The 19798-nt window shown below is 44.4% G+C and overlaps 1 protein-coding gene across 4 annotated transcripts in view; it reads right to left on the reverse strand.

Moving 5' to 3' along the window:
* Positions 1-19798, reverse strand: part of dpp6b (dipeptidyl-peptidase 6b) — a 109215-nt gene that overhangs the window by 6316 nt on the left and 83101 nt on the right. For all 4 annotated transcript variants that reach the window (XM_066680780.1, XM_066680779.1, XM_066680781.1 and 1 more), the window contains exons 4-21: positions 16932-17026; positions 16486-16560; positions 15153-15205; positions 14462-14543; positions 13504-13624; positions 10855-11009; positions 8901-8998; positions 8586-8712; positions 8131-8169; positions 7756-7863; positions 6688-6779; positions 6241-6288; positions 5509-5621; positions 4765-4818; positions 3646-3744; positions 3497-3566; positions 1310-1504; positions 560-614 (exon numbers count right to left, since the gene is read on the reverse strand). In XM_066680780.1, the coding sequence (XP_066536877.1) occupies positions 560-614; positions 1310-1504; positions 3497-3566; positions 3646-3744; positions 4765-4818; positions 5509-5621; positions 6241-6288; positions 6688-6779; positions 7756-7863; positions 8131-8169; positions 8586-8712; positions 8901-8998; positions 10855-11009; positions 13504-13624; positions 14462-14543; positions 15153-15205; positions 16486-16560; positions 16932-17026 (1679 nt within the window). The remainder of the gene's footprint in view (positions 1-559; positions 615-1309; positions 1505-3496; positions 3567-3645; positions 3745-4764; positions 4819-5508; positions 5622-6240; positions 6289-6687; positions 6780-7755; positions 7864-8130; positions 8170-8585; positions 8713-8900; positions 8999-10854; positions 11010-13503; positions 13625-14461; positions 14544-15152; positions 15206-16485; positions 16561-16931; positions 17027-19798) is intronic.

The raw sequence follows: 19798 nt of genomic DNA on the forward strand, positions 1-19798 counted from the left end.
CACCTCCCACAACTCTCCTCTCCTCTCTCTCTCTTGCCCACTCATTTCTTTCTTTCTCTCTCTGATACAGTTCTACCATGAATTACTAATTCACCTTTCACTGTTCCACTCCTTAAAAACCCAGCCCCAGCACAATTGAGAAGTGCTGAGTGGCTTCAGGAACGAGAAAATGAGAACTACAGCGTTTAATCAGAGAGAGAGATGAATTACACAGAGACAATGAATTCAATTTCTCTGACAGTGAGACATGTTTCTGCTGACTCTCACTATTCAAACCTCCAGAGGGATCAAGAGAAACACCCTTTTTCTTTCTATCTCTCTGTTCTATTTTCTTTCACCATCCCTCTTACTTCCTCTGCCTCTATTCTCTCCTCTTTTGTTACATCTCCGTCAAACATTGTCTTGTATGTCCCCCGTTGTTTTCTCTTTCTTCTTTTTCTCTCTCACTCACTGCAACCCCCGCCCCTCCCTCTCTCTCTCTCTCTCCCTATTCTCTCTTTCCATCTGACCTCAGAGTGTCAGAGAGAGAAACAGATTGAGCTGAGGACAGTGGACTCACCCGTCCGTAGACTCCGATTCTGGATTTATCCACGTATGACTCTTTGGAAATGATGCTGCGGGTGGAAAAACAAGACGGGTGTCAATTTAACCTTGAATTTAACCCTTAAAGGCAGCATCTACGACTGTGGGGAACTACAGTTCTCTGGTTTGTTTATGTTCAGAAGCTCTGCGTCTTTTAAGGTAGAAGAGTGTGTTTGAGGAAGAAAAAGTACGACTGTAGTTCGTTGGCTGAAGTGTATTTGTAATAAAAAAGTATTTATTCTGTTTGAATTCCCAAGAACAGAAATTTGTAACTCGAGTTGTTTAGTTTTGTAGCAATTTCCCAGTTAGTGCTCTTCTGAATTATTTCTCTTACCTAAATAATCTAAAGCAGCAACAATATGTCAGTGTTACCCACCGACGGAGCAGGAATAAAGCAATATCTTCATTTCTTTTCACGATTTTCAGCATTTGGAGTCTCTCTCTCTGTCAATTCTCTGGTGTGAGCTGAGAGAGAGAACCTAATGTTTGACTGAGCCACTTTTTTTTTTTTTTTTTAAACTGAGACACTTTCTTTGTTCGTTCAGACACTGGGGCTTCGTAAACACATTAGAATAGAGAGTTTAGGAAAAACTGTAATTACAAGCCTTTAAACGTCCTGGAAGTACCTCCTGCATGTGGGGATAATACTGCAGTCCCATTCTCAATTTAAACACAGCTTTCTGAGTATGTTTCTCCATAATCCAGAAGACATTTTCTAAGCTCCAACCTCAAAGCCTCGAGCTGGTCCATCTCCTCCATCTGCCCCAGTTTTCTGCGGACCCGGTGGAGGAGGTTTGTTCCCTGGAAGCCGCTCCCTCTGCCGTCAAATCGCATCACGATCACACCGTAGGAACTGACCAGCACCGAGGCCCAGTCCACTGCAAACTTCTCTGTCACCATCTGACCACCAGGGGTCCCATCACTGTGACACACACATGCGCACCGGGGTTTAAGTACTCACATCATAAACTGTCCCTCTTTTATATATATATTTATATATATGAGTAAAATAATTTGATGTAGTACATAAATATGATTTGTCTCCAAATGTCTTCCTCAACCTCTGGCTTAAAGCAACAGTAGGTAGTATTTTACTGTAAAATTAAAGCTTCAAATTCACTGTGATGCTGCACTGAGTTGTAATAGATCGTCTGGGCTCAGCACTACAGATACTGCACTATGTAGCTTTTGGGGCGGGTCAGAAACCACCCTGCCTCCCCTCCTGATTTCAGGACACTGCTGTAAAAATGAAATACACACTGCAACAGCAGGGAGAGTCCACAGCAAAAATATTTAAATAGTGTTGCTTTATGTGGTTGACTCAACCATTAAACAGCCATTTCCTATTGTATCAGGTTTTAAAACATACCCCCAGTCCATAGACTAAGACTGTTTTGAATCAGAAATGACCACAGGGGCAGGTTGGGCCCACCTCTGTTTCAGAAACTGCCCGGGGACCTCAGCTTTACGTATCCTCTGTAAGTCAGCGCTGTTTATTCAGTACAGTGTCCCTGACACTGCAGCCAGGCATTGGGATCCACACAGAGAGCAGGAGAGCACCCCACAACTAGCGCCACCTTCAGCAGCCACACTACTTTTCCTAGGAGGAGGAGGTGGTCTCCCATCCAAGTCCTCACCTAAACATGCTTAGGCTGCTGGCAAAGGACAATGATGTTAATGAACTGGGGAAAAACATGATCCAGGCCCTGAGTTTTAGCAGCGAGTTTCAGAGCGGCTGGGTTTTGCTGAAGTAGTGTAGCAATATAACTGATGATCTCAGCAGGGTCTGGCCTTGTCCTGCCTCAGTCTCAGGCTTGTTGTTGTGTTCAGGAGCAGTGTGTGGCGTCTGCAGGAGGTCTTCTCTGTCACTGAAACACGGAATCAGAGACTCAGGAGAGCAGAGGAGCAGCTGGAGGAGGTCTTCCCTGTCACTGAAACACGGCAGAGGCTCAGGAGAGCAGAGGAACAGCTGGGTCTCTCCTCCTCTTCGGCCTAATTAACACAAACACGGCACCGAGAGCAAACACAAGCCTCATTAGAGATCTCGGAGTTATCTCCTCTGTGCAGCTCTGAGAAAATACCTCATCCGAGGAAAATCAAATAATTAAAACACAATCCTCCAGCAGCATCAGCGCGGCATCAAGGTCATCACCCTGTTACTTAACCACTAAACCACTGCTATAAACGGAGCTGTTTCTGACAGCTTTAGAGAACAGGAGATTCAGTATTATCCCAAAAATGGACATCTGTAAACGGCTTGGGGTTTTGTAACATTAGAAAACCACTAACAAAACAAGCTTATGGTGCTTTTCCACAGCATGGTCTCTACTCTACTGGGCTCTACACTCTGTTTGGTCCCTGGGGTGGTTTTTCCTCCCCCTGATATATATTGGGTGTTGTCTGGTGTATTGACGTGTTGTTGTTGTTGTTGTTTGGGACTGAACACAGCTCCGTCATCAGTTCAGACAGATCAGTAGAGTTTGTTCCTTCCTTGTTGCAGCGTCCAGCTCTCGCTGGATTCTTTCATCCGCCACTGATCCAAGGAGCGTTTGAACCTCTTCAAAAAACCACGGCGTAATTTTACGAGCTGCCGTCGTGAGTCGGATAAAAACAAATGTGATCTCTGCTGCAGCTGGAGATTTTACAGATGGAGAGTTGGTGCTGGACGTCTGCGTTGCGTGGCGTAGAGTGACGACTCTCTCTGGACAATCAGCGCTCTGCAAGGTTTACACGCCACGGTTTAGTCCCTACTCTGCGACTAAACAAGAACCCGCTTCCAGAACCAGGACCATATTCACCTGATGGAGGAGCAGAGTTGACTCTCTCTATGGAGCAGCAGGTGGGGGGTATGTTTTAAAACTTCAACAACACTTCTACAGCACATTAAATGTTGGTGAGTGTGTGGTGGTCTTACACCAGCAGGAGTAAGGGGTAGTGAGCTGTGCTGATGAACCCCGCAGGCTTCAGGATCTGGATGGTCAGAGCTGTGGGGAGAGTGGTGAGGAATTTATTCTGACTGATCAGATTTATTGATCAGATATTAGTGGGGGCTGTTGTACTCACTGTAATCATCGATGGTGATCTTTTGGTACTCAATTATTGGCATCTGCACAGAGCTCACTGTGACATTCAACAAGTCATTCGCCTCCACATCCAGCAGCTCTATACACACACACACACACAAAAAAAGAAAGTGACAGGGAGAATAAGCTATATTACCTATATCTGTCTCTGTATCTGTTATTACTATCCAATCAATCAGTCAAAGAGGAGCAGTGACCAGATTAGATCTCTCTCTCTCTATAAATTATTCAGTCAATCTATCAGTTAATTAATTAAATACAGACAGATATAATTCATATTGGTGCAGTAATTGATCTGATATTTTCTGCAGTGTTTTGTGGCGTTTTCCTGCCTATTGCTGCTCTATTCTGAGCAAGTGTGTGTGTGTGTGTGTGAGAGAGAGAGAGAGAGTGACAGAGTGGCTTCTCAAGAAATCAGCCGGAGTCCAGCATCCTGTTTTCTCCAGGGGGGAAGGGGGAGGGGCTCTAATCTTGTTTCCCTGACAACCACATCCCTGACGCTGGTCTAAATGAGGTGTAAAGGCCTTTTTCAGCCTGCGGTCAGCGCTGTTGCTCCAGCAGCAGGCCACAGGGTCAGAGTGTGCCTTAAAGACTTGTTTACAGAGTGACAATGGCTCATTGCTTAATACTGGACCAGCAGCTTCAACAGGTGATTTATGATGTTTCCCACCAAAAGTGACCAGGTGTGTGTGTGTGTGTGTGTGTGTAGACGTGCACTTTGTAGCGCCATTTCCTCCGGTTCTTCAAAGCTCAGGACAGCCAAAGATGTGATGGTAGTGTGTTAGTGTGTGTTGTGCTGGTGTGAGTGGATCAGACACAGTAGTGCTGCTGTGTCCACTCCCTGTCCACTCTATGAGACACTCCTCTCTTGTTGTTCTGTCTTGTAGATGTTAAGTGACATCTACAAGTGTTAAGTAAAGCTCCAGCATCACTGCTGGGTCTGATCCACTCGCACCAGCACAACACACACTAACACACCACCACCACGTCAGTGTCACTGCAGCACTGGGAATGACCCACAAGGTGGTTTTAGTTTTATGGCTGAATTGTACGATACATACGGCCTATGTTGTGACGGTGTTACAGATTGGACACTCACTCTGGTAGAGGCCGTCTCTCGTGCTGTACACGGCGGTGTGTGGCACTCCGGGACCTGCAGGGGGCAGCAGAGAACATCAGCTCCGACACAAAACTAAAGAAACACACTTTAGACTGTAAAGAGCTCCTTGACTGATTAAAACCACTGTAGAGGCTCTGTCTTATTCTCTTTGGTAAATGCCGTGTGATCGCAGCGGCAGGGGCTCAGCCTCTGGCTCTAATTAATAACTGAGCACCAGCCGCCGGCTTCCTGCCCCAACATCGCTAAGTAGATCAACTGCCAGAGCAACCCGGCCTTTAACTCTCCGGTCAAAACTATGATTAATGCACTCCGAGCGATCACGATCCGCTCAGCGCCACCCCGGACGCAACAATACACCTCTCTGATATCAGATATTTACCGTACTGTGTGTTTAAAGACAGAAAAACAACTCTGAGGAAGAGACGATGTAGGAACAGCAGGGAGGAAAGGAGAAACAGAGGCTGGAAAAGAGGAAAGGAGAGAGGAGACACGACAGCAGAGTCTACAATCTCTGCAGAAAAGCAAATGAAAGATGCTCTGGAGCAGCTGCACATGAGCCTAAAGTCACCGTGCTCAATGCCAAGTGTCAGCGAGAGGGGTTTAAAGACCTCAGCACAGAGCTGTGGAACTGTGAATCAGATCCTCACATCTAGTGTAAATCCTTCCCTGAGGAGCAGAGACTGACCCTGAGTCCAGAGGAGAGCGTGAAGGATAACGTCTGACCTTTACAGTCGAGGAGGAAGTAGCTGGAGTCGGGGCTGAATGAGCCGCTGATGTAGCCACAGCTGCATTCACAGGACAAGCATCTTCGGTTAAAGGAGCCTGTGGTGGACGCGCTGAAACACAACACACACCTATCAGGACCTGGGCGCCAGTGTTCATTACGTTAACAAAACTGACGGAAAACATTCTTGGCGACCTGTTTTTCACAACGGAAACTAGACGGGAACTTCCTGTTTCCTGCTCAGACTCTGAACCACACTCTGAAAACATTTTACACACTGCACAAATAACGCCACGCCACTCTGGGGAAGAATGAGGGTTTTTCTTTAGGAGTGTGAGGAGAGTCAACTTGGTATAACTCTTCCTTCTTCACAAACTATTGTTCCAAAGTCGTCCCTCTGCAGTGTCTCTGTTCACAGAGAGCAGCGGAACACACGATGTTTTCAGTGAAGAGTCGACTCCCAAAGAATTGATTCTTCAAGCGTTTGGGAGCCACTCGTATCAACTGTCGCCCAATGGTTCACAGAGTTGAATCGACTCAGTCTCGTTTTGCGAGGCCTTCCGCAAAGACTTTGAACTTAAAATGTTAATGTTAAACAAATGAAAAGTGGCCAAATTCCTTGCATAATTTTGGATGTTAAAATTTTAACATTAAATTTTAAGCTATTGTTTATGAAAGTTAGTAATAAATAATAGCTCTAAAGAGTAAAATCTTTAAAATGAACACTCTACCTGTACAGGTGCCGTTTTCTCGGATTGTCCTCTGTACTCAGGAAATATCTGTGAATTAATCATAGCACAAAGTTTGTAATTACACCGAAGGCCAATTTCCCGGTCTCCTAACGGCCTCAACATACTTCACTTGCCCTTTTCTCTCGCTTGTGAAAGAAGTGTCTGTCCTTTGAGGGACATGTTTTACTCATCCTTTCATTTTAACACAGTTCTCTTTAAAAGACGACAGTAAAGAGTAAGAAACATTTTCCACCTAAAATCAGTCTTTAACGATGTGCTGGATGCCAGCTTTTTCAGGAAAGATTAAATCCAAGGCCAGAAAAACTTAATTTCTTTTACTCAAATTCTTTATTTTTTTCTGATTGCTGCAGATATTCAGTCTTCAGAGGAACCAGAACTAAGAGATTAATGCTTTCTGTTAAAGGTGGAAAAGGCAGAAAATCTTACACGAGTTGCATTTCCTCGTCGTAGGCCAAGACCTCCGTTACGTCCCAGTCTCCTGAGGTCAGGGACTGCAGCGTGTCCGAACTGCTGTTGGGCTGAAACGAAGAGACAATTCAGACCTTGCTCTGGGTCACCAATAAACCAAAGATCCAGTAATGTTTATTTATTTGATGTTTATTAATGACGCCTGCAGAGGGCGGTGCTGAGTGGTGTTTCTGTGGTAGGTGGGTGTTAGAGCAACACTGTTGACAGCTAGAAAACTTTATTGGAGTCAGCTTTATTGGCTGTAGGGGTCCAGACCCAGACGCTATCCTCTCCCAGATGCGGACCTGGACCTGTAGCTGATAAACTATTAAGAGCTGTACAACTTTGAACATAGTGTGTTTGAAGTGGTGTGACTCTTCTAGTTGTTACGGTTCAGGTTTAGCGCTCCAGGAAACTGGCAGACCAATCATGTGTTTCTGCATATCACACGTGAGGTTCCTCAGCCAATCAGATCTGTGCATTATGATGAGCGCTGTGACTCCAATTAGTGACACACACAGGGCAGGGCTCCAGACGCCGCTGTCCCAGAGCCAGTAAAAATAGCCCAAGGGACGAGATAAAAGCTCTTTTTGGACACTTTCGGTACGACAGTGTGGTGTGAGATAAAACCAGAAACTTTAATAAGAAGGAAACCTTTACCGGTTGAGATTCTCCTAACGCTGAACATAGATTCTGTTCACGGATAAAGTCCCGCCCTCCAGCAATAAGAGCCAATCATATTGCTGGTTATGGAGAAGTAAAGTAAACTGCAAATACAAAAGTCATCAGGGACTTTATTTAAAATATGCTTTTTCCCCAAATCATTGCTTTATTTGTGAATTTGACTTGAAACAAGAAAAGGGCCTTTTAATTAGAGTATTTGTTATTTATAATTGTTGAAATTATAATGCTCATGCTCCCAGAGCTGTGAAGAGTGAATATAAAAGACAGACGGAAAGTAGTTCATAAACAGCACTGTGCATTTAACCACAGCTTTGAAGCTGGCTCAGCCAATCAGATTTTAGGACCGAGCTTGGGTCAGCTCACCTGGGAGGTGGACATGGAGATGTGGAAGAACTTTCCCCGTCCTCCCTGAGGCACCGCTCTGGTGAAGAAGAACCTGAGTCCATCTTTGGAGAACAGAGGGTCTTCGTTCTGTGGAAGAGAGAAACAGAGTATGATGGTGTTACTGTAAAACAGTTCATTCTTCTCCTTTTCCTTATGGCACCTTTCAAAAACATTCAAGACAAAGCAGTGCAGATGCTCCAAAACTAATTTAGGAAAACATTCTCATTTGAGATCAACACACTCGGAGGAGAACGCTCTCACTGCTCAGAGCTGTTGAGTTAGTTAAAAGCATGCATTGGTTTTCACTGTGCAGAGTAATGAGAGAGAGGCTGAAAGCAGTGGTCTGGGACTCACCTGTCTGTGGAGCCAGCTCTCGCTCTCGTCTTCGTGTTTCTGGAAATAAATAAATAAATAAATAAATCAATCCCATGAGAATCCTGATTCCACCTTAAAAACAGTGTCTCATTAAAATGAAAATATACAGCAAGCCAAGACGAGGTTAAACTCAGCAAAACAGACACCACGAGCGCGGAGAAATAAAAGCACTGAATAAAAACGGAGAAGAAAGAGAACCAAGCGAAAACGGATAAAAACCAGAGCTGCTCCTCACTGCTGCGTGCTCAGGGTCAGTGTAAACAGTGAGCGGCTCATTATCATTTAAAGGAACAGGGCTGTTTAGACACAGGGGAGAACGCTGCTGTGGGGTTTGGACTAAAGCAGGTCACAGACGTTTCATTTAGAAACAGAACTATGTTCCACTGCGGAGAAGAGAGAGAATATTTCCCATTTAATGTGTGTGTGTGTTTCACCTTGGTGCAGATTCCTGTGGTGGCTTCACACAGGGTGAGGATGGAGTTGTTCTGGGCTCGGTTCAGCCAGTTCACTGCCAGTTTGGTGCTGGTGGCCCATTTCACCATGGTGATGTAATATTCCTTTCTAAAAAAAATTTTAAATTATTGGTTACACTTGGAGGAGAACACTAACTGCTAAACTGAACAGCATCATGCAGAGGACGGAGGGCCGCCCTAACAGCACAGATATGATTAGAACATTATGTTACAGGTGACTGTGGCCTCACTGGGGATTGAGACACAGGCTCTAAATCCGGGATTGTTCAGACTCACCCGATCCTGGGGTCTTCAGGCTTCTGCATCCTCTTGGTGTGGGGAGGGCCGTTCAGACTGACCACTGACAGGTAAATCTCAGGATTCTCCTCTCCAGCCTGCACAGATCACCACAAGAAATACGGAGACTAACAAAACGACTTCTCCTAAATGCTTTTAAAAACTGAGAATTCCTCCCCCATCCAGACAAATATGAAAACAGCTGCATTATCACCACAGTTCAGTAGGGGGCCATAGTACCTCTTCAAGAAGGACACCAAAACACCACCAAACATCAGAGAAACCAAGGTTTAATCCAAGATCCCTCCATCCTCCCTCTGTACTGCACTACACACGTCCTGAAACGACTGAATCTAGATCTTAACAGTGCAGTATACATTTCTAACACACATCATTTCTATTTATTCATCTGTGTGAATCTGAACTCTAGTCCTGTCTGTGTGTGTACAGTGTAGTTTATGACTGATGTAGCTGACTGTAGAGGGAGTGAGGAGCTGTGTGAATTTGTCAGAGACAGATATGGTGTGACAGCAGCATATTTGAAAAGCTCAGTTTTCCCCGTAAACACAATGCCACTGACCAAAGCTCTCACAAAAATCTCCACATTGTAGAGGGTTTCGAAAAATCCTCAGTGACCTTAACCCATGTTTTAATGTGTATTTTCAAAATATCCAGATACGTGTGGATGGGAGTTGTCTGAGGCTAGAGAGGGAGAGCCTTGTAGATTTAGAAACCTTTACAAGTGTAGTTTGGGTTGAGTCTACTCTGCCTGACACAAACTAAATGAAGGGATGGGTGTGTGAGTTATTTTTGTCCAGAAAGGAACAGCAGCAGTGAGTGGGAGGACAATGTGTCAAAAAGAAAAGGGAAAGTAGAACAGGAGAGAAAGCGAGAGCCGGTCGTGTGGACAGATTGAGAGCAGCAGCAGAGTTTCATCCCTGTTTACAGGTTAACACTTGTCTGGGTCTAAACTCCAGAAATAAAACATGAACCTCCTTGTTCTCTCACTTCTCTGTGTTTCTCTGTGGCGCTGTGAAAGATATGGTCCTGGGGTTATCACAATACTGACCTTTTGCTCTAGACCTACTGAAGGTTTTGAAGATTCAGTTATAAAACCAGTAAAAAATACCATAACAGTTAGAGCTAGGGTTTCAGTTCTGGATGAATCACAATTAGCGCCCCCTGTGGGATTTCTAATTCTATAGCAGTGCTGAGTAAATACTAGTGCACAAGACATTATTTTACCAAATTTTCCACTACATGGTCCCAATTCGAGTCAGCTCAGTGCTACTTGCTACTCTAGTTCTCCTCCTCCACCAGTTAAATCAGGTCCTGGTTCTGGAAGCAGGTTCTTGTTTAGTCGCTGTTCTCTCGTGGTTCAGAGCGAGCCGAGTAGGGACTAAACCGTGGCGTGTAAACCTTGCAGAGTGCTGAATGTCCAGAGAGAGTCATCACTCTACGCCACGCAACGCAGACGTCCAGCACCAACTCTCCATCTGTAAAATCTCCAGCTGCAGCAGAGATCACGTTTTGAAGAGGTTCAAACGCTCCTTGGATCAGTGGCCGATGAAAGAATCCAGTGAGAGCTGGACGCTGCAACAAGGAAGGAACAAACTCTACTGATCTGTCTGAACTGATGATGGAGCTGTGTTCAGTCCCAAACAACAACAATACGGCATGAGTAAACACCGCTTAACGTTACTGCCGCCGTTGTTGTGGTTTCCAAAGCCCAATGTTCCTGTTAGAGACGTGGTTTAGAGACGACACACGATACATTTCAGGTACAAGCTGTGGTGGTGGAAAGCTACATGGGACCAGGGGCTAAAAAGTGTGCAGAGCCGAGCCGTGTAGGTACCATGCAGTGGAAAACTTACTGAAACCAGGTGAGTCTACATAAGACTACACAGCTGCACAATCACTGACACTAGAGGGAGGAGTCGGTAAAAGCTCTTACCTTTGGGTAGCGGTACTCCTGAGCACTCGGGTACAGAGAGCCAGTAAACGTAGGCATCTCCATCTTAGGCACCAGAGTGTCGTTGATGGTGGCGAAGGCCAGTCTCAGTCCATCTGGAGACCACCAGTGAGCCGTGTAACTCTGGAAAATCTCCTCTGCAACACACGAGTCAAGTACTTGTTAAATTCTGTTTGTCTTCAACATTCAACTAAGTATTTAAGTCAGAATGCTACTTCAGCCTGGTATCAGTGTCTGGTGGGTGCTCACTGTGGCCAAGAACCATGTACTTTGACAGGAAGGGGCCGTCCGATACAGAGACAGTCAGTTACAAAGCAAGGTTTATGAATGACAATACACTGTCAGAAAGAGTGCAATAACAAAAACAGACCCAAGTGAAAGAAGGGCAGCTATTTAGCTACAGATGTCAAGCGTGAAGTTGAGGATTGTCCAAAGAGTGTCCTGTTGGACAGGCTTGACTTTGGGCTGAACTTTGTGTGTATTCCTAAAAGCGCTGTGATATTTTATTGTTGCCGTATAGTCCCTGTCCTCCTGTGGAGGTGTACACACACATATTTATTTGTCTGTACACAACACAGAGCAGCAGCTGATGTCCTGAAACCCTCCCGTGACACACACAGGTTCAGACTGAACAACACAGGAGGAAGGAATATCCTTTAAACAAACACAAAGAACGAAGTGAGCAGAAACCCAAGGCGCTGTCTGCAATTTACTGCATTCACTTTGTACAGCTCCGTCGTCTCAGGGGCTCCATAAACCCGACATCCTCACAGAGCCAGGAGACGCTGTGGCGGACCCAAGCCGCCCCTGTACCAGGTGCTATCAACACGGTGTGTGCAGCTTATCACATCTCTCTGCTCTCATTAAAACTGAGCTGGAAACTGAGTGTGAGAATGTTGTATCTTTTTTATTATATTTATTATTCACGTCAATTTTTCCTATTATTCTCTGACACATTTTTACCTTAATATTACAGTTTCAGAATCATTGTGAGGTTCCACTGAGCTTTAACGAGGAGAACGGAGCCTCCGTCTTCACTACTCCAGGCTCAGCACTGCAGAAACTGCACTATGTAACTGTTGGAGGAGGGGAGGAAACCTCTCCTTTGATTTCAGGACAGTGCTGTAAAAGTGAATTACAATCTGAAACTGTAGGAGGAGCCCAGGAGCAAAATTACAAAAACTTACCTAGTGTTGCTTTAAATCTAACCTTCTTAGTAATATCAATTATCAGAATTTTTATTATTATTATGGCTGTTTTTGTTTGATATCGTGAGACGACCCTAAATTCAGACCAAACCCTAGAGGGGGGATCTGTAATCCCGCCTTCAGCCTTACACAAGGATCTTTTACCAAAAATACCATCGGAGAGGGAGAGAGGGAGAGAGGGGCATGTACTGGTGTCAAACCATCAAAGTGAGAAATGGAAAAATGCGAGCTGTGGAGGCAGGATTTATGAGCTGTGTCTCATCAGATGGGAGCAGTGAGGTGGATATGTTTCATTTCTGTGTGTGTGTGTGTGTGTGTGTGTGTGTGTGTGTGTGTGTGTGTGTGAGAGAGAGAGAGACCCATTTCCTCACCTGTGCCCAGAGCAACAGCAGAGAAAATGAACCAATGACTACAAGATGAAGAAGAAAGTCTTTTAACTCGCTTTACTTACACATGCAATCTTCCATAGCAACTGTTGCTAGGTTGGACAAGTTTGGAGGATGCTGTCTGACCTTGCTGATATGGGTTCAAGTACTCTGAGTGATGAGTGTTACATGTCTGAGATTACTCCTAAGCAGCAGGTCAAAAATCACCGATATGAACCATCACTAAATCTACTGTGACCTCACTCCTGTCCTGGAATCTGATTGGCTGAGCCTGGGCAATTACGCTATATTTATGCACAACGTCCAACGTCTCTCCTGAACCGAGGGGCATGTATCAGGAGTGTGTTCCACATCCTCTAGGAACTCCATCACTCCAGAGAACACAGTTCCACTGTTCCACACAGAGAGATACACACACACAAATAACTTGTTTAGCACAAAACGCAGGGGATGCTCAGAGTTTGACGAGAGGCGGAGTCACTGAGGGGAATCCAGATGTGACGAGTAAATAAAAAAAATAAATAAAAAAGCAGAACATCTGTCACAGGAAACGCACACTTCACAACACCTTACACTGCAATACCACCTTAAAAACACCTGCCTCTCCAGCACGGTGCAAAACTCTAATACAAACTTACAGTATGCTGCAAACACCCCTGACCCGTTTAAGGTGGAATGGAAAATGAGAATTAAGGCGCATGCTATACCTACCTTTGAGGCATTTTAATTGGAATGGAAATGAACATTTAAGGTTCCTGATTTTTCTACTGTTGCATTATTTAAGGTGAAACAAAAAGGCAGAATTAAGGTGTCTGCTGTGCCTACAGTCGTATAATTTAAGGTGGAATGGACAAATAGAATAATGGTGCCTGCTGTGCCCACTCTTCTAGCAATTAAGGTGGTGTGGAAAATATAATTTAAGTGCCTATATCATTTAAAGTGTTTGTTAACGGTTTCCATTTTCATTTTTTGGGCAAATGTCTCCTACATCTCCACAGATTAAAAACGTAATAGTTGATGATTGCTATTTTTTTTACCTTCATAAAGCCAGTCTGTGAGGCCGTTAAAAATCATGCCCTCTTTTCCTGTAGTGACCAGACGGATGGGCTTTTCCTGCACCGTGGCCTGGTAGTAGATGTTGTTCTCGAAAATGAAGATCTGTGAGGAGAGGGAGAGAGAGAGAGAGAGCACAGAGCAGATGGGTTTACATCCTCTTACATACAGTCCATTTCAGCAACCACACAAAAACCTGTGGACACACACACACACACACACACACACACACACACACACACGTGAACAGTTAGACACTCAGATTTTGCCTGGTTGTGTGTGTACTCAGTGTCTGAGCGAGTGCACTACATCACGTGCAGACCGCTCATTTCCTGTGTAGTTCGTTAGTGTGGAAATGAATATTAATTTCTTTCTGTGTTATTAACGAGGTAATTAGTGTGTGTAAGAGTCTGGTCGTGTGCTGTACGCAGAGCAGAGGGGGGTGGGGAAGGAGAGGGATGTTTGAAAGAAGGCGAGATGAAAAGAGCCGAGTGCTGACGTCAGGAGGGGTCTCAGTGTGGGACGGATGACATTTAGTCTCTCTGCCATCACTGTCATCTCCCGCAACTCGCCTTAACATCTCTGTACTGCCGCACACACACAATCATGTATCTGTGACTTGTGGGGACAGGACATAGACTTCCATTTATTTTGTGGAGAGCTACAAATAACTTAACTTAAGAGCTACTTGTTTAATCCAACCTTAAAACATGTCTTCACCTTAAAATTAACTGATGTACATTGTGGGGACCTGCTTACTGTAAGATAAGTCCCCACAACACATGCACGCACACAAACAAGCAGATAGCATCAGGGTAGTAAAGATTCGGGCCTGGGGATGATACAGGACTGAGACACACCTTCTAATGACGTTGAAAGTGTGTGTGGATTGGGGGGGGGCAAAACCTGTTTAAAACACATTGTTGGGTGTGTGTCTCTCACCAGCTGTTGGCCTTTAGGACCCCATCCAGCGAACTGCAGTGTGGTGCTCTCCACCTCAGGAGCAGCTAACACCACTGTGTCCCTGTGAAAAGAATGATCACACACACACACACACACACAAACAAACACCCACCCAAAACCAGTGATTAGAAACCTCTCTATCACCCCTTGTCTGTTCCTCTGTCGCTGTTTTAGGACCGGGTTCCCTTGTGTTGTGCCCTTTTATTCACACACTATCTTGTACCCCTTGTAGCTAATTTACAGTCCACCCACTCAGGACACACTGGAGCAGCTGCACATGAGTTTAAACCCACCACACTCCATGTCAAGTGTCAGCTAGAGGGGTCTAAACCCTCCCTGCACTGAGCCGTGGATCTCGTGGTGGTCCTGAACTAATCCTCCACCACCAGTACCTGACCTCTCTCATGCCTAAGTTGCTGAATGCCATCAAATCCTCACAACAATAACTCCTCAGAAGACTAGAGACTGTTCCCGCAGCAGAGGGGGCCTGTAGAAGCAAGAGTCCAGAGTAACAGTGCCGTATCTGTCCACCAGGTGGCAATAGCAGCTGAGGTTTCTGTGGAAGTGATCGGCTCCAGTCCGAGGAGTGATTCACGGTCACGATCAACAACCCCTCGCCTTTAAAACCCAGACCCAGTCTGAAACGAGACGCAGGAGAGCGGGAACTTACGGGCTGTGAAGGCTGCAAATGATGTAAGAGGCCGTGTACGAGGACTGATACAGCTGTGGGAGATGGAGACACCAAACACATGGGTTAGATATGGGTTAGTATATTCACTATTGTCAGAGAAATCAGAACAGAAACAGCTCTATTACAAAAGAACAAGAGACGTGAGTACAGCAACATCCCCTGAATTCTATTAGTCCATCATCATCAGTGTCCAATCTCTCGTAAACCCCAGGAGATACTGCTCTGTTAACATAACACATTAACGGCCCTGTACACTAGAAACAGAGACGTGGACTAGGGCTGGACGATAATTCAATATCGATTTTTATCGCAATATAAAATATTTCAATAACAATATTTTCAATATTTCAGTGCACATTATTTACAGCATCTGTCACTGACTGGCGGTCATTACAGGGCACTGCACTCAGTTTAAAATTAGTTTAAAAAATATTAATATTAAAGCAGAGAGGTCGTTGTTTGATGGTGATGCGATGTGTTTTTCTTTGGCTTTTTTTGTTCATATCGATATCAGAATTATATCGTATCGACCAAAATTAAGAAATATATTGTGAATATATATTTTGGCAGTATCGTCCAGCCCTAATATGAATTCATAAATACAACAAGGATCCTTTAACACTAGAAACAGAGAGATGAAATTCATAAACAAAAACAATTAGGGCTTCTATACACTAACATCTGAGATATTCATAAACAATAAGGGTCTAAGGGTCTGTGCTAACGAATGAATAAATAAATATATATACACATATAATTACAGATGTTTCATGTACAAAGCATCTCAAAGTGCTTTAGAACTGAGGAGTAAAATAAAAATGAAATAATTAATAAATAAAAATAAAATTGAAATTATAAAAAAAAGATACACTGAAATAAAATGAGAACAAAAAATAAACAGTATTTTAATTAACATTTACACACTAAAAATAATGGTAAACGCTGGTTCTGAATAGAACCCTGAACACTTGAAGAACCTTTTGTATGATTAAAGGGTTCTTCAGATTCATGGAGAATGTGCTGTTAAGGGTTCTATGTAGCACCAAAAAACAGGTTCCTCTGCTGTAACAAGCTTGAACCCTTCTCTAAAAGGTGCCGTATAGAACCTTCTACAGCACGTTCTCCATCAATCTGAAGAACATTTAATCATGCAAAGGTTCTTCAAGTGTTCAGGGTTCTAAACAGAACCCGCTTTTAGCATTATTTTTATAAGTGTGTAGGTTTAAAATGAGTCAAAGAGGAGCTGAATTTCAGAATAATTTTACAGTTATTATGACAACAGTCTGCACGGCCTGGGTCAGAAAGGACTCACCGGGGCCACGTTGTAGGCCAGGAGTACGTGGGTCAGATCTGGAGAGAGCTGGTATTTACTGGCTTTGTAGGTTTCCTAAAAAACAGGAGGACAATCAAACACACACACACACACACACACACACCACTTCTACACTCAGACAGGACCGTGACATCTTTGATGTCCAAAAACAACAGGTGTTTCTAAAGCACTAACATTTCAAGTGAAGGCAGGTTATACGCACAAATCAGCCAAAACATTAAACCACTTCCATGACTTTACCAACGGATCACAGACTCTGTAGAAGACAGTCTTTCATCCGTAGACTGTTCTCAGTCCGGACACTGACGGCTCTAAAAACTCCAGCAGTCACTGCTGTGTCTGATCCACTCGTACCAACCACCACAACACACACTAACACACCACCACCATCACCACCACCACGCAGAAACTAAAAAACTACTCACAAACATCTTTCTCTCCACCAGAACCATGGTGGTGTTGCTCTCCACGTTGAGTTTGACCACGTCTCCGTTCTGGTTCCGATACATCAGCTCGGTGTCTGCTCGGTCAGAAGGACAGGATTAGGGCTCTTTAATCAGGTTCTTTCAAAGACAGTTCCAGGAGAAAGAAGCTAAAGAAAATACACTAGACAGTCCTTACACTGACCCCTAGTGTCCAGAGCTACCGTACAATGTGGCCACCTCTGTGCAGGGGACCCACTCTATGGAGCAGAAGCCGGTTTGATTCTTTATCTCAAGACAACGTCGTTGGCTACATTTTGGTTTAAGAAATGATTGATGGCTTCTTTCTCTCACATCAGAGCATCTCCTCCTCTGCTGTGGTGGTCACGCAGCTGTAAACCATCTAACAGTTGGGTTGCAGCTCAGTGATGAGGCTTGTGTTTATTGTGTGTGTGTGTGGTGGAGTGCGCCCGAGGCCTAAACACAGGTACGTTCCACCCTGATAAATAATACACACCAGCAACCGCTTTTAAAAAGAAGAACAAAGAGAAGTGGTGAAGCACAACAGACTCCAATTAATAGAGGCCTGGAACTCACTCTCTCTCCATCTCTCTCCACATTTATCTTTCGCACTCTCCGATCTCTTTTCTTTCACTCATTATCTCTCTACATTTCTCTCCCTGATGTGTTATGAATATTTTTCCTACTCTTCATTAGGGTTAAACAGATTACAATAACTGTTGTGAACGATTAATAACGTTTCTGCCATCTTCTGGCTCGTTATCTGTTTGGAGTGGGAGGGCTGTTCTCAGAACAGTAGTGACACAGTCTAAAAACTCCAGAAGCTCTGCTGTGTCTGATCCATGCTGTGTGATGACAGCGTGTTCTTATTCTGTGTGAACCCACCATAAACTTTACTGAGGTCCTGTGGAGCCATGGCTTGACCCCAGCTCGAGTGTCTCTAAAAGGTTCCTTTGTGCTGAAACCATTTAAGAACGACTAATCGTGTTAGCGGAGTTCCTCTCTGGCGCCCCATTGCTGGGAATTAAATGTGTGAATGAGATGTGAAATGCAGGATGTAAATGATGTGGACCCGGGCGGACCCCCAAAACAGAAGTCAGAACCCTCCCAGTGGACACAGAGAGCACAATGCTAATGTGAGCTAATGTGGTGCAGGGCTGAGGAAATGTTAATGTGGCATTAGCCGGAGGAAATGGGTCTACAGAGCAGCCACTTTCTTGTGGTGGTGTTGGGGGTAGGACCTCTGAGGCCTGGACTTCTGCTCTAATGGTTAATTATCTTGACCCATCTGCTGGAGGATGAACTTTGTTTTCTCTTGTTGAGTCTCCAGCATCTGGCAGCTTTGGGCAGCCATCAGCGCTGCGACTGAAACAGGCTTCTACAGCAACTGCCCAGAAACCAGAGCTCAGCTCAAAACAGGCACGAAGCATTGGTTCCCAAAAACAGGATCGTGGTCCACATGAGCCGCAACAACGGCCAAATCCTGCATGGGGAAGCAGCAGCAGAAACCCTGGAATTACCGTTGGCCCCACTCAGGGATGTGGGAAGTGGGGGGTGTTGAGGGTGTGGCAACCAATTAAAAATTTGAATAATGAAATAATAAATCCTTTATAGGTAACATCTACGATTGTGGGGAAATGCTGTTCTCTCTGGTTTGTTTACGTTCAGAAGCTCAGCGTCTTTTAAGGTGGACCTGGGTGTTTGAATAGTGTCATTAACTTGAGCTGTTTAGTTTTGTAGCATTTTCCCTCTGTGTTTACTTTCAGGCTGTTAGCACTCTTCTAAATTTAGAATCAATTCCAACTTACGTATCTGTAACAGCAAATAGAAGTTAGTGTGACACCCCCCCCCCCCCCACCCATGGTGCAGGAATACAGCAATATCCTCATCTCAGTTGGTGCTTTTCAGCGTTTGGCGTCTCTCCGTTGTCTAAAAACCTCCAGATGGCGTTTCTCTGCTGTGAGCAGAGAGAGAGAAAGCCTAGCATACCGGACCCAGACACTTTGTTTTTTTAACAAGATCACAAACACATTAGACTGGTTTCCAGGTATTGACAGCATTCCAACTTTGACAGCCATATTTTCCTTATCACTTTCACTGCTGTTGTTGATCATTGAGAAAACCCAGCTCTGTGATGAAGTCTATAGTTTCTGTACTGGACTGGGCACTAACAAATGAGCTCTGCAGCGTGAGGTCCAGTGCTGATTGCTCTACACTCAAATCTCCCAAAAACAATCGGACATCAAGATGCGTTTTGTAATCAAACAGTAGGACGACCTCATCATGACATCACAGGGGTCTCAACAAACACTTAATTTATTCGCATCTAGTCCGAGTTGGTGCTTCCCTCTTCTTCCACAGTTCTTCACGACGCTCTGTTTGCACAGGACCCTCGGGTAACAGGTCAGCCTCGAAAAAACACGATACTGCGTACTCTGTGTTTATGGGGTGGACAGGGTGATTTAATTGTGCACAGAGTGTGATAATCTCTACAGGTGCTGGTCATAAAATTAGAATATCATGAAAAAGTTTATTTATTTCAGTAATTCCATTCAAAAACTGAAACTTGTATATTATACTCATTCATTACACAGACTGAAGATTCAGTACGCCAGACCCAACTATCAGAACAACCTGGGCTCTTATAACACATGAGCAGTGCCACAGACTGATGGATGCCATGCTGCATTGCTGCAGTAATTCAGGCAAAAGCATTGAGTGCTGTAAATGCTCATACTTTTCATGTTCATACTTTTCAGTCGGCCAGCACTTCTAAAAATCCTTTATTTGTATTGGTCTTAAGTAATATTCAAATTTTCTGAGATACTGAATTTGGGGTTTTCATTAGT

This window comes from Hoplias malabaricus, chromosome 9 (assembly GCF_029633855.1).
Source record: "Hoplias malabaricus isolate fHopMal1 chromosome 9, fHopMal1.hap1, whole genome shotgun sequence".
In the NCBI taxonomy this organism is placed as follows: Eukaryota; Metazoa; Chordata; class Actinopteri; order Characiformes; family Erythrinidae; genus Hoplias; species Hoplias malabaricus.